The sequence below is a fragment of the Blennius ocellaris genome (genome assembly GCF_963422515.1).
Source record: "Blennius ocellaris genome assembly, chromosome: 1".
NCBI classification, from domain to species: domain Eukaryota; kingdom Metazoa; phylum Chordata; class Actinopteri; order Blenniiformes; family Blenniidae; genus Blennius; species Blennius ocellaris.
The window spans coordinates 27,718,323-27,731,294 of NC_137650.1; the positions used below are offsets into that span (position 1 = coordinate 27,718,323).

A 12,972-nucleotide genomic window follows, 5' to 3' on the forward strand; every position below is an offset into this window, starting at 1 on the left:
CAACTTTACTTCAATACCACAGAGACACTGACTAAATGTGTTTGAATCCTTTTAAATCCAATATGTGTAACACTGTCACGCTCCGTCGACATTCACAGGTTGAAGTACAAAGTCACTGCAATGAAAAAAACTAACAAAAAAAAAAAAAAAACTACATGAAACAATGATTACTGTCAGTTGACATTAATGTTGGTCCTGGTAATTAGATGTTTTTTATGTTTGAACGTCCAGTCAAACAATAAAAACAGCCTCTTTACAAACAAATATACAATGAATAGCTTGAATTATGCAGAAACAACTTAAAAACATCCTGTCTAATACTCAAAGTTGGGGAATGTTTTTAGGCACAGTTTTGAACCTCTCAGAGCAAATCAAACCCTGTAATAACCCAGACTGTGTATTGTCTCTGTCCACTTTTACAGTGTTGAAATATTGCATCTATTCACAATGGACTGGCTTGCAGATGACATGGATGCAATTCATGTTCAATCCAAGCAGAGTTCACCAGAAAAATCAGATGCATCATGATAAGACAATAGGAACATCAACGGCACCGGGATGGATCCACGAGGAGATTAGATTTGCTTTGTGTATGGACTGGGAGCAAGTGCAAATAGCCAGCTTTGCTGTGTTGGAAAGCACTAAGCCTCTAAATCTGCCTAATAATTATGTTGTCTCATGCTCATTTAACCCATGGAGAAACATAAATAGAAAAACATCAAGGTGTGGTCTCTGGAAAACTGGCTGGCCACCTTCTCCTTATGAAGCTTATTAAAATTTACATCAGAATCTTAAAGTTTTCCAAAGCTGGAATTATGATTGACATTCTATATCAAATTTGTATGCACATGATTTGTATTGTCACCTGTAAGCTGAAATAACGTAGCACATGCAGTTGATAATATATGGACTATATCTGGTTGACTGGGACATATTTCCACATTCAGCTGTTAACAAGACTCAGATTAGATGAGGAACGATGGGGAGCATGAAGATGGAATGTTGACAGCTGGTTCTTCAAATGAGAAGGTGTTGGCGGCATGTTCCTGTATTGTGGTCGGCGATACGACGGCGAACTTAAGAAGTGCAGCCTGAAAGTTGCCCACTCACCAAAGTTCATATCTAAGAGAGCTTTGAGATCCTGTGTGTCGCCGAAGACGAGTGCCAAACCATTAAGGTCATTACTTTTCACAGCGTCGATGTATTTCTTGGGGTAGGCCATCTTTTCCAACTGAAAAAAAAGGAAGAAATAGAAAACATTTCACATTCTCTGGTTTACTTAACCATAGAATCCACCCCCCCCCCCCACAAAAAAAAAAAAAACGTTATTTAAGACTATTGCCTACTCATGCAGCATTCATCACATGACTTCCATCAAGCTGTCATTCATAAATGCACCTTCAAAAGCTGGCATATTTGTTCTGTGTGGTTTTCTTTAGTTTTTTTTTTTCCCCACAGCAAAGCAAGTGAGATGTCAGTTGAAGAGCGACAGGGGACAGCTGGCAACAACTCTCAACAAAGGAAAAAGTCTTTACAGTGCACCCCAGTGAGTACAAAACTACTTGCACTGTGTGAAAAAGTCTGACTGTGGTTGTTCATGGCAAGATGGACAGAGTCCAGTTATTGACTCCTTCATTGTTTCCTTCGCCAAGCAAAGTTGGTGGCAAAGGTTATGTTTTTGGCCACCTCTATCTATCTATCTATCTATCTATCTATCTATCTATCTATTGGTTTGTATGTATGTATTTTATCAACTTCTCGCAAAAACTATAGACCTGAATTCCATGAAATTTCCACGAAGAGCTTGTCATCATAGAAGGACCAGTCTATTAGATTTTTGGACACAGCAGCTCCTGGAGAGGTTAGATATGTCCTCTGTTGTGGACACACTGGAGGTCCGCCGAGAGCCATCAATTCCCTGGAAGCTGCAGGTAGCTACTTGCCAGCACACTGCTAGCTCCGCTCTGGAACTGGCAGTTAATATCTCAGTTCAGCAAGTATCCAGAAACACCTGTGTGGGCACATTGACTCAGGTAGTGTTTTGTCTGTGTGCCTCTGCTCAGTGTTTCACATAGTGATGTTGCTATATGACAGGCTCCTTAGGCTGGTTAGGCTCTGCAATGAAACGTGGCATTGGTGAGGGTATGCGCTCTACCAAGCATTCTAGTTATGCATTGAGTTTGTTTGAGAAAATGCAGTGAGTTGGCTCAAAATGTATTTATTTTCTTCATGTAGCATGACACCACACAAGGAGCGTAATGCTGACCCAGTCATCAAGTTAACCTTAAATATTTTAGCTTCTGAAGCAATGTTACCTCTTTACATATGTCCTCTGTTTTCATGTTGATGATGGTTGAGATGGGCAGTGGGTTGATGGTGCTCATCCAGGCAAGGTCCCCCAGCCTGGATGTCCCTCGGATCTGAGCCAGCTGCTTCATGATTGAATGGTCCAAGTTCACTGGCATCATTTCAGATGCCTGCAGATCACCGATGGTGAACTGGAAATCCACTTTGAGGAATCTTTCAAACATCTCAGGATCTCCGTCCTGCTCAAGAAGATCCTCAATCTGAGCGCTCATCTCATACAGCTCTGCCTTGGACTCACTGAAGACTTCCCATAAGGTTTTTGAATGATGGTCATCGGCAACACCTCCACCATCAATTTCCTCCCTCTGCTGAGCGTCTTTCACACACTGCATGATCCAACTCAGACGGCAGGGCCACTGATTGGCTAAGACCACCCATGCTGCAATGTGTTCTGGTGGAGGGTTTTCCTTCTTCATGGCCTTCATGATTATAATGGTCACTCGAATGGAGTTGATCACTCTCCGCATGGACATGGCATCTCCTAACATGTACTGATGTAGAATTTCTTCATTACTTTTTAGGACGTTCCAGATTGAACGCTCTACTTCCACCTCTTGTCCATCCAACTCTGAGGTCACTTCACCATTTTGTGGATTTGACTCACTTCTGTGCAGTGAAACCTCTATCAAGGGTAAATGTGTGGAGGACGTTCGTTTTCTGTGCCGAACCTCCCTCTTCACAGACTCGTCAGGGTTTTTTGTCTTATTCGTAAGGTTGTAAAACAAATTGCGCTTTGAATCATTGGATAGTGGTGGGACCGTGAAGGCCAAAGTCACTATGCGGTTCAACAGTGCATACGCTCTGTCCTCTCTGCTGTAGCATCCGTCTGCAAAGTTCACTTTCTCCACAAGAACATGCGGATTCACTCCGAGAATGGAAATGAACGGGCTCTCTTCATCAGAAAGCAGAATGTTGATGGCTTCCAGAACTCCAATGATTTTCCTGGGGGAACAGCGGTCCAGGTTTGTAATTTGCAGCACAACTCTGATTTTTCTTTTCTCAAACAGTTCCATGAACTGTATGAAGCGAGACAAAAGGCACATTTCCCTCCTGACCTCGTTCATGAAGCCGAGTTGGCCGCTGATCCGCTGGTTGTCCATCCCCCTCTTAAGGTTGAACTCTTGGCTGAAGATGAGGTCTTTACAGACCAGGAAAACAAACCTAAGTACACTCACAGCGGGAAGTCCTATGGAGGCAATTAAGAAGCCTTCCACAAAACTAAAGTGGTCATTTGTTGTGGGCATGTCCTCTGTGGGTGGCACCACAGGCTTAGGAGGGCCACATACCAACACAACTGTCAGGACGATGAGTGGTATCACCAGAATGCACAAGAACAGAAACCACAGCGGGCAACAGCAAAGCTTCTTGGAGCGCCAAGAGTCGGGACCATCATTCACAATCTGAAGTAAGAAAAACAAAAGTTAAATTTGAAACAGGTTTTACTGGAAGTCATATAATTTTTTCAAGATTCAAGATTCAAAGTGTTTATTGTCATATGCACAGTAAGACATGTGTTTCCCTGCACAATGAAAACCACAAAGACTTAAAAAAAACATGATTAACTTAAGCAATGGAAATATAAAACTATACATTGAACTGCGCAAAATACAAGTGATCTATACAAGTGAATATACCATATACAATTTAAGGTGGAATTAATAAAAAAAGGCTACAATCTGTACATACATGTGCAAATTAGTCAGCAGTAGATGGGTGTGATATGAACTGTACACGTGCGCATCTAAAGTGCACAGACAGTACAGAAGTTGTGCAAATTCAGTGTACATGCAAGGTATGGAGGGGGGGGGGGGGGGGGGGTGAATAGTCCGTTGGACTCTTGTATGCCGTTTAGCTGTTTAGGAGTCTGATAGCAGAGGGAAAGTAAGAGTTTTCGAGTCTGGTGGTCTTGCATTTCACATTTCTGTACCTCCGGCCTGAGGGTAGAAGTGAGACCAGTTCATGTTGGGGGTAAATGGGATCCTTGATGTTGGCAGCAGCTCTCCTGTGGACTCTGCACTTTATTATTATTATTTATTACTTATATTATTATTTGCAATATTAATGACCATCCACTTCTTATGGTATTCTCTCAGTGATGGCTTTGAAATTACATTTGCTATGACAAACAATAGGAGTTTTGGTGTTGGATAAAGAAATATCTCCAACATTCTAAGTTGGATTGATGACATATACCATATACGTTCAGATTAACTAAAGTAATTCATTTTTCTCATCCAAGGATCCTGATTACATTAGAGATAAATTGAACATATAGCTATGTAATGCTGTTTCATGACTACATGTTTGGGTTTGAGTAACAACAAACACAACAAACCTTCTTCTTCACTTCATCCTCTTCATTATGTTGAGCCTCACGGTAAAGCACAAGCTGCAGTCTCCCAAAGTGCAAATGCATGGCCTGAAACAGCCGTACGGCTATGCCAGCCCAAAGCAGGTCACTCCCTGCAAAATGCCAGGCACTGAAATGCACATGAATGAACCTGATGTTACGCTGCTGCTGGTTCTCTTCAGTCCAAACTGGCCTGTAGAAGAGCAGCCGTCCAACAACTGCTAGAAAACCGGTGAACGAGCGAGATGAGCGCGGCTTCGGCTCTCCTTCACATTCCTGCTCGATCCTGGAAACTTCGCAGTTCATGTACTCTGGTGACACACAAACATTTAGATGTGTTAAAATTAATCACAGTGGAATAAGTTATTCATTCCATCAGAAGTTCAGAAACTAGTCATAGAGAGTTTGGTTACAGTTAACTGAATGTAAAGTAGGGGTGTTTTAAATTATGGTGGTTTTGTGAAAAAAAATTTTTAAATAGAAGGAAATATCAAACTGAGTAAAAACATAATTAAGTTTAAAAAGTTGTATGAGAACTTTATTTGGAATACATAGTGAGGGACAGGACAAGCTAAGCCCAATTTCTTCCAATACCATTTCGGACATATGTTTTCATCAGTGAGCAACAATTGTTGGAATTTTGTTTGAAATTTCTTTGATTCATATTTTGAAGTTTTTGATACTAGTTTAGTTTCTGTATATGGTGGGGTTTTTTCTGTCCTTAAAACTTTCATCAAATATTTTGTTTTTAATACTATCCATTTTTGTTTCTCACCAAAATGCAATGGAGCATAACATTAAACTCAGAATATGTTCCTTGAAAAGCAATTTGTCTGCCTCGTCTGCAGGAAACATCACATGAAAAGACGAGATGCACAAGGAAAAACATGGCAAACTGGATTCATGAATAACGGTGTTTATTATTTGTCATACAATGTTTTGAAGCTTCATTATTCTGTAGATATTGTTATGTGAGTGCCAGGCCTGGTCAAGCACATACAATTTATTGACCAAGGTTCTTTAATTTATTTTTTAAATAAAAGTAATCGACCTTCAGAGCTTCACAAAGCAACTTGTCTTTTCTATCGGAGGCCTTCAGTGCAGCTGCACATGCTCCATTCACTCTGTTCAATGTAGCTGGTCTATAGATAGAATTATATGTCTACATTTGAGTCATCCCTGAGCAATGCATGTATTTATATTATATTTGCAACATTACTATGTACCTACATTCTTAAAAAAATATATTAAATGAATTATTTCATAGTTCGGTGTTGCACTGCTTCAGTTTATTTTATCTGTCAAACTCGCCTATCAAAGTGGCCAGGGATAATGCTGATCTAGTCAAATCTATTGGTCTGAAGAGTTTCAAAACATGATGCTAACATTACCGGAGGATCTCCATGAACTTTAAAAGTCTTTTCTGCGAGATTCGACCTTAGCTACGTTACTGAAGGATCTGTTAATCTTTGTAGGGACTTGTGACAGATGTTTCAGAGTGTAAAATGTTTCTGACCACTGAGGTGTTTCACAAACATGACTGAGTCTTCGCCTTGGTTTTTGTCGTTTGTAAAAAAAAACTTCTGTTAAATACAGTATCCAAACCAACAAAGCAATGGATAGTGTCGCAAAAAGAACAACAGTTAGTTATGTGTTGCTACCGGGACATGTTAGTGTGTGACACCGAGGATACCCGAATACAGTGAGTGTCACCTCACATGACACATTATATATATATTTAAATAAAATTTTAATGAATTCCTGACACATTAAATTAATAATTTTATGGTGTATTTATTTATTTAATTTGGGCACATTTAGGCAATGAAATAATTAATTAAATAGTGAATAGTGAATTCAATAGTAAAATGAATTGGTATTTTCATTAATTAATGGCACATTTATATATTTAATTCCAATTTGAATAAATTGTTGACAATTTCAATTAATTATTTAATGGTGTATTTATTTATTTATTTATTTATTTCATTTTGGCACAACCAGCCCTCCATACCCCACAGGTCTGTAGAGAACAAATACAATGACCACTTTCAGTCAGTCAGTCACTTGTAAAGAAAGCCTGAGCCATCTCCGAGGTGGACCGCAGGTGATTTCCATATAGAGAGGTAAGACAGCTAGTTTCAGACTGCAGTGGTTACATCAGCTCATACAGTAAGTAACAGATCACGTTCTGCAAAGGTTATAAACTTATACTATGATGCAATTTGGTGTCACCATCGTATTTTTGGAACGAGGTTCAGTTTGTGCAATCAGCACATAATTTCACCCTCTTCAGTCCTATTAACAGTGAACACAGAGGACACTAAACTAGAAAGGCTTCTGTAAAGACGCTTTACATGCAAAGCACCATAAGTTTAGTTTTTACCTATATTGCTATACGAGTTCATGAGGTCCAGCATTGGTCAGCACCAACACTGTGTTGGGGTTTGGAGAAAACAGAGCGTAAGAGAGACTGTTGCCATTTTATGTGATAGGAATGAACGAGATTTATGTTTATCATGAACTCTTGTGGCGTAACAGTGGTGTGTTCCAGTTGCCTCTTATTACCAGTTTTTGGCACAAAAATATTTGTGCATTGGAGAATGTTAAAAAGTGTTTATGTTTCATTCTGTGTTTAGTCTTGGGTCATTTCAGTCTTGGAATCTGTCAGTTTACATACCTTCCATTTGGTCGAGGATCATTTTACTTCGATTCGGACATGAAGAGTAAAGTCCAACAGTTGCAGGCGAGGAAATCTTTGTCAACGTCTTTGACAAGGCGTACGCGTAAGTTTCATCTGAAAGCAGATCAGAAAAAATACAGTTACCTGTTTTGACATGAGTGACACAAATCTTGGTGGACGCATTCATCAAGATCTTTAAATTGAGATACAGTTTTGAAGGTAACAAACCAAATCAACTGTTAACAACCAGCAAAACAACTATAACAAGGCCTCCTCAAAGAGAAGTTTGTGTTGCTCTGCTGGTACATCTCCCAAAGTCAGCATGTTCTCCCACCTGTAGAGTCTCTCAAAGACTTGGCGAGAGGAATAGTTAACTGATCTTAGGCTGAAGCCACTGAATACAACACAGAGGGAGGTAATCTATGACCTTAACTGGTATACAGTACCAAACCTTCACCACGACAGAAAGAAGAATCCAAACCATTAAATCCAGGTGAAGACTTTACACTCTCCATCTATTGTACAACAAAGATGTGACATTGAATAGTGCTCCTATAGCGTATTATGCTGGGAGACATTATCAATTTATCATTTATAACAAAAACAAAAAAACCCCTTCTCATTATGAAAAGTTTTTTTTCTTCTGAGTTTTCTGAAGTTTAAGTAAACTGAACTGACAGGTGTTCATTCAAGTATTAATAAGGAGTAAATTACTATTCATTTATTTTCAGCATGCACATTGTCATGGAAGAAGTTGAAGTTGACAGGTGGAGAATTTGACAGAATATTCTCCCACACTTCACATTCCTGGAGGATACAGAATGTAAATGTCACTGAACTTACTTCAAATATCATTCAGCAATAATCCCAGCAATGTTTCTCAATCATTAAAAACACCCAGTGACTGTCACACATACAGCCCAACATCTGTTTCCGCGCATCAGCTCAGGCTGGATTCTTTTTTTTTTTGTGGTACTTTTTAAAAAGAGCAATATAAATCCTTTTTTTCAATAAAATTTTTTACTGAATATTTTACTGCTCAGGTCCTGCACATGTGTAGTTGGGAGGTCAGGGAACATGTTCTAGTCTATGAAGCAAGTTGTAAATTTTGCTGGACTAACCTCTCTGTCTCTGTCTCTGTCTCTGTCTCTCTCTCTCTATCTCTCTCTCTCTCTCTCACTCTCTCTCTCTGTCTCTGTCTCTCTCTCTCTATCTCTCTCTCTCTCTCACTCTCTCTCTCTGTCTCTGTCTCTGTCTCTGTCTCTCTCTCTCTCTCTCTCTCTGTCTCTGTCTCTGTCTCTGTCTCTGTCTCTGTCTCTGTCTCTCTCTCTCTCTCTCTCTCTCTCTCTCTCTCTCTCTCTCTCTCTCTCTCTCTCTCTCACTCTCTCTCTCGCACACACACACACGCACACACCTGCAGAGAACTCACCTTTTGTTAGATTTTTCATGATGACTGTGTGATGGGCCTAAGCGTTCACAGACATTTTTTTTCTACCTGTGAAAATGAGAAAAACAGCAGAGGTGTGAGCACAAGCAGAGTGGTGGAGGTGTGTCCTCAGCTGTATGCTTCTATCTGTTTCTGTTTGGAGGCTTCTTTTCTGTTTCGCTGCTAGTTCGTCCTCATTTTCCTCTGCCTCTCCGTCTCAATGATGCATGATGACGTTTCCTTGTCATTAGTGGTGTCACCTTGTAATTAATCATGACTTGCAACTTCTGCTTGTACCACCAACTGACAAGGTAAACCTTTTGTGAAGGTTCACACGTGAATCAGAGAATTACTCCACGTTAATACATAACATCATAGGTAACAGATTGAAATCCAGAAGCTTTCTAATTTGTTTTGGGAGAACAATGTGCCTGTTTTAAAGCAAACCAGTTGGTAGAATGCTGTAGAACATCTGCACCACAATTCTTCAACTGGTTGTTAACATTCAGAACTGCCAGTTGATGATCATTTATAACTGCAGGTGACTGACTAACATTTATGACTGTAAAGATCAACACAACTTTCCGGTGATCAGTGGTTAATGTACAATCACATTGCCACTTTAGTAGATACACGTAACCATATTACAAAAACACCTCATTCAAATCAGACACACTGATGTGGGAGTCAAATTTATTCTAACAAACTAAAGAGTTAGAATTTCTTTACTGAAAACCTAATAAAAAACATCTTAGCACCCATTTCATATTTGCTCTACTTACTTTTCTCAATTAGGGCTTTTCCACCAGAAAGAACCAGGAGCTAGTTCAGGGCCGGTGCCAGGGCCAGTTCTTAAATGACCACCGCCAAAGAAATGGTTCATTTTCCACCGTTAATGGAGCCAAGTGAGAGCCACGTCATTGCGTCACTCCAAAACGTGATATGTCACTTATTTCACCAATTTAGCAGTGACAGCGCTAATAGAAGAATGAGAAGACGGGCTGTATTAATTGGTTTGGTCCGGGTTGCCCCATAGACTCTGGCCTGAACTTCGGATGCAGACCAAAGAGACAGAAAACATTGCGTCTCCTCACAAAAAAGAATAATAAAAAAAAATAACACCTAATGAGCTTGTAGCTTATTTTTCAACATTTTGGCATTACATTGTGATGCTTCCACTTTATTTATGGATGTGTCTGAATCAAATGCTTTAACATCAGCAGGAATGGAGGTCTACATGATAGAACGCAGCTGTACAGCCGTTTCCAATGGCAACCTACGTGAACACACGCTGATTAAAGTTTTCTTTCACGCAAAGTGCATGTTTTATGGTCAAAAAAGTCCAAGCTTTCATTTACAGTAGTATGTAGTTTGTTTTTAGTTGCTGATGAACCAAAAGTATGGCTTCATGATCAAAAAAAGTTCTGTGGGTTAGAGAATAATAGTGGGGCGTCTCATAGTGGAGCACAATGCAGCTGCACGCACATCTCAGCCTGCGGTCATAACACCATATAAGACATGGAAGTGAAGTTAGTTACAATGATGTTATGATGAAAAGTGTGAAAAAATCCACAATGGAAAACTGCTTCTAAATTGTATGTCCGACGCAGCTGACTGACAGCGGAGGAGCACGGCGGCACTCTCGAGAGCCACCAGCTCTGCGATCGCAGATTAAATGATCTCATTCCCTCGTATTATTGACTTCAGTTTGCGACTTATTATCTCGTTCCCACGTGTTATTATTCTTTTTTCTATTTTTTTTCTCTATAACCACTCTGGGGCTCCGTGTTCGCTGTAGTTTTCAGAAAGCCAGTTTAACCTCTTTTCCACCTTGTCGGTAGCGACAACTCCAGCGATAACTCCGCTCCCAGATGATGACGCATCTGGCTCCAGTCTGGCTCCGCTCTGGCCCGGCAAATTAGTGGAGCCAGCGAAGCACCGGTTTTGCCCCTTATTGGCCGGGGCTTTGGCAGTGGAAAGTCAAAGAACTGGTGCCAAGTCTGAACCTGGCTCCAAACTAACCAGAGTTCGAATTACGGGGGAGCTAAGGGGAGCTGGGCTCCCCTGAAAGGGACCTGAGCTCCCCTGAAAGCCTAATTTGAAAAATTTAGGGGGAGCTCTAAAAACACTCACGCATACCTATTCTACAAACTTGAGAGGTCTGATCGGAAAATAGGGCTCCCCGAAAGCCACGTTGTAATTCGAACCCTGAAACTAACCCCTGGTTCTTTCCGGTGGAAAACCCCCCAATGTCTTCAGTAAGCTGAGAAATACGAATCCACTCCTAAAAAGTGATCAGAAGAGTTAACGAAAACCGTCAACACATCAGAAGTGTTGGTATTTTGTGTCTATATTTCAATAAACAGAATGGATTTCTGAAGATCGTATACAGTTCACAGATGAGAAGCACTGACAATGTTCAACTCTATCTAATTGAAAGATTGGGTGGTAAAGATTTATTTGTTCTTGTTTTCTGACTTCCAGTGAAGTTGAAATGAAAGTGAATTCCTTGCATGTGCTGACAGTGCCAAAAATAATAAATAAAAAAAACAACAACAACAAAACCCATAAATTCACATTCAAAACCTAATGATAAAGTTTTTGTTGATTTACATGCACTTAAATTAATTTTGTAAGGAAGATTGCATATTAATTTGGAGGAATGTACTTTCTCTACGAGCTAGGCTGGGCTCTTTTGTGCACACAGATGTGTGAGCAGTTCAGCTGCAGTATGTCAATGAGTCCCTCACCTGTGAGCACATATTTCCTGCTTTTGTTCCTGCCTGCACACGTCTTGGAGATTCAAACCACGTTTGCAGAACACAGTGACACATACTGTTATTTGACAAAGTTCATATGAACTTTGACGGCAAAACTGTTTTATCAGTATGAAATGACCCACAAAACTCAGTAATGCTGCCGGAGACTCCCATAAAACAATGACTGATGTGTTACTTATTCCTGCTGCGACTGGTTGAACAAGCTTACCTGGTTACTTCCAAATGTCAGTTCTGATCTTTCTGTTCTGTCATGTTGAATATGAATGTATCCGGGAACACAGAAGTTGGCTGGCGGCTGCAGTTCAGTTTGTGGTGAACTTTACACCAGCAATGTTTCAGCACTGTAAAAACTTTACAACACTGATACGACACGAGAAAGGCACCTGTAAACAACAGGCGGGGTCATCGGGCTGGAACCTTTCCAGCGAGGTGAGGTCTGGTTCAAGATTGATTTATATCCGAGGAATGAAGCCATATGTTTCCTCTGTTCTCCTTTTCCAATCCGGTACCCCTTAGCACTCCGTTGCAATCTTCTCTCGCTATTCAAAGCATCTGTGTGAAGGGGGCTGTTCCTGAAAGCATTACAAGGTAGAAAAACCCCACACTCCTGCTATAGCTTCTGGCATTAACTGTCCAACTTTTTCAGTCCATGGAAAAATGGAACAAATGAGTGATTTCATGCCGGAGCCTTCGCCTGCATGATTCATGAACTGAATTCCAAGTTTGGAGTCCCCCAGGTTGAGAATGACTGGATTGCTGTGCCTGGCCTGAACTGACACGCAAAGCAGTTGAGATGCCAAAGCTGCAGCACCAAAGCTGTTTGCCCCGCAGTAGGATTTGTTATGACATAACTGGTTAGTCAAGCTTTGAAAATCAAGCTAGAAGCTTAATTTCCCTTGGCATATTTACTTTTTTTTTTTTTTTTTGCATCAGCCGACTTGTACCATCTGGTGTCACAGTGTACCTCAAGACACGAGTCCTTCACAGACGATAATAAATGAACTTTGAGAGGTAAATCATGTCAGTTATTAAAGCGTGTGCTCCCAAGAGTGTATTTATAACATGTACACAGCCTGTTTGTCATGGTAAAAGCTAAAAGACAGTCTTGTAATTCTTTCATAAAAAAGAAGCAGATAGATTGGCTGGTTTAATTCTGATTGCCAACATGTCATGAATATGAACATTTAACCTTCAGCTGTTCAGGTCGTTCCAATAAGGAAGTAAAACTTTTAGATTACGTGATCTGAGAAAAGTTCAAACTGTGACTGTCAAAATATACTTGTTACATTTAAAAAAAAAAAAAAAATTAAACTTTCGATACTGCGTTTAATATGCGCTTATGCTAATATTGTGTACATGATTGAGT

General features: G+C 40.2%; 1 protein-coding gene across 1 annotated transcript; it reads right to left on the reverse strand.

Moving 5' to 3' along the window:
- Positions 1–943: 943 nt before the first annotated feature.
- On the reverse strand, positions 944–11,870 carry nkpd1 (NTPase, KAP family P-loop domain containing 1; the record flags this gene model as incomplete). The annotated part of the gene is made up of 6 exons (XM_080497969.1): positions 11,815–11,870; positions 8,830–8,895; positions 7,398–7,514; positions 4,703–5,028; positions 2,316–3,767; positions 944–1,231 (listed from the first exon to the last, which is right to left on the reverse strand). The coding sequence occupies exons 2-6, from the start codon at positions 8,846–8,848 to the stop codon at positions 944–946; spliced, it is 2,202 nt and encodes a 733-aa protein (XP_080354095.1). The 5' UTR covers positions 8,849–8,895; positions 11,815–11,870.
- Positions 11,871–12,972: the final 1,102 nt, after the last annotated feature.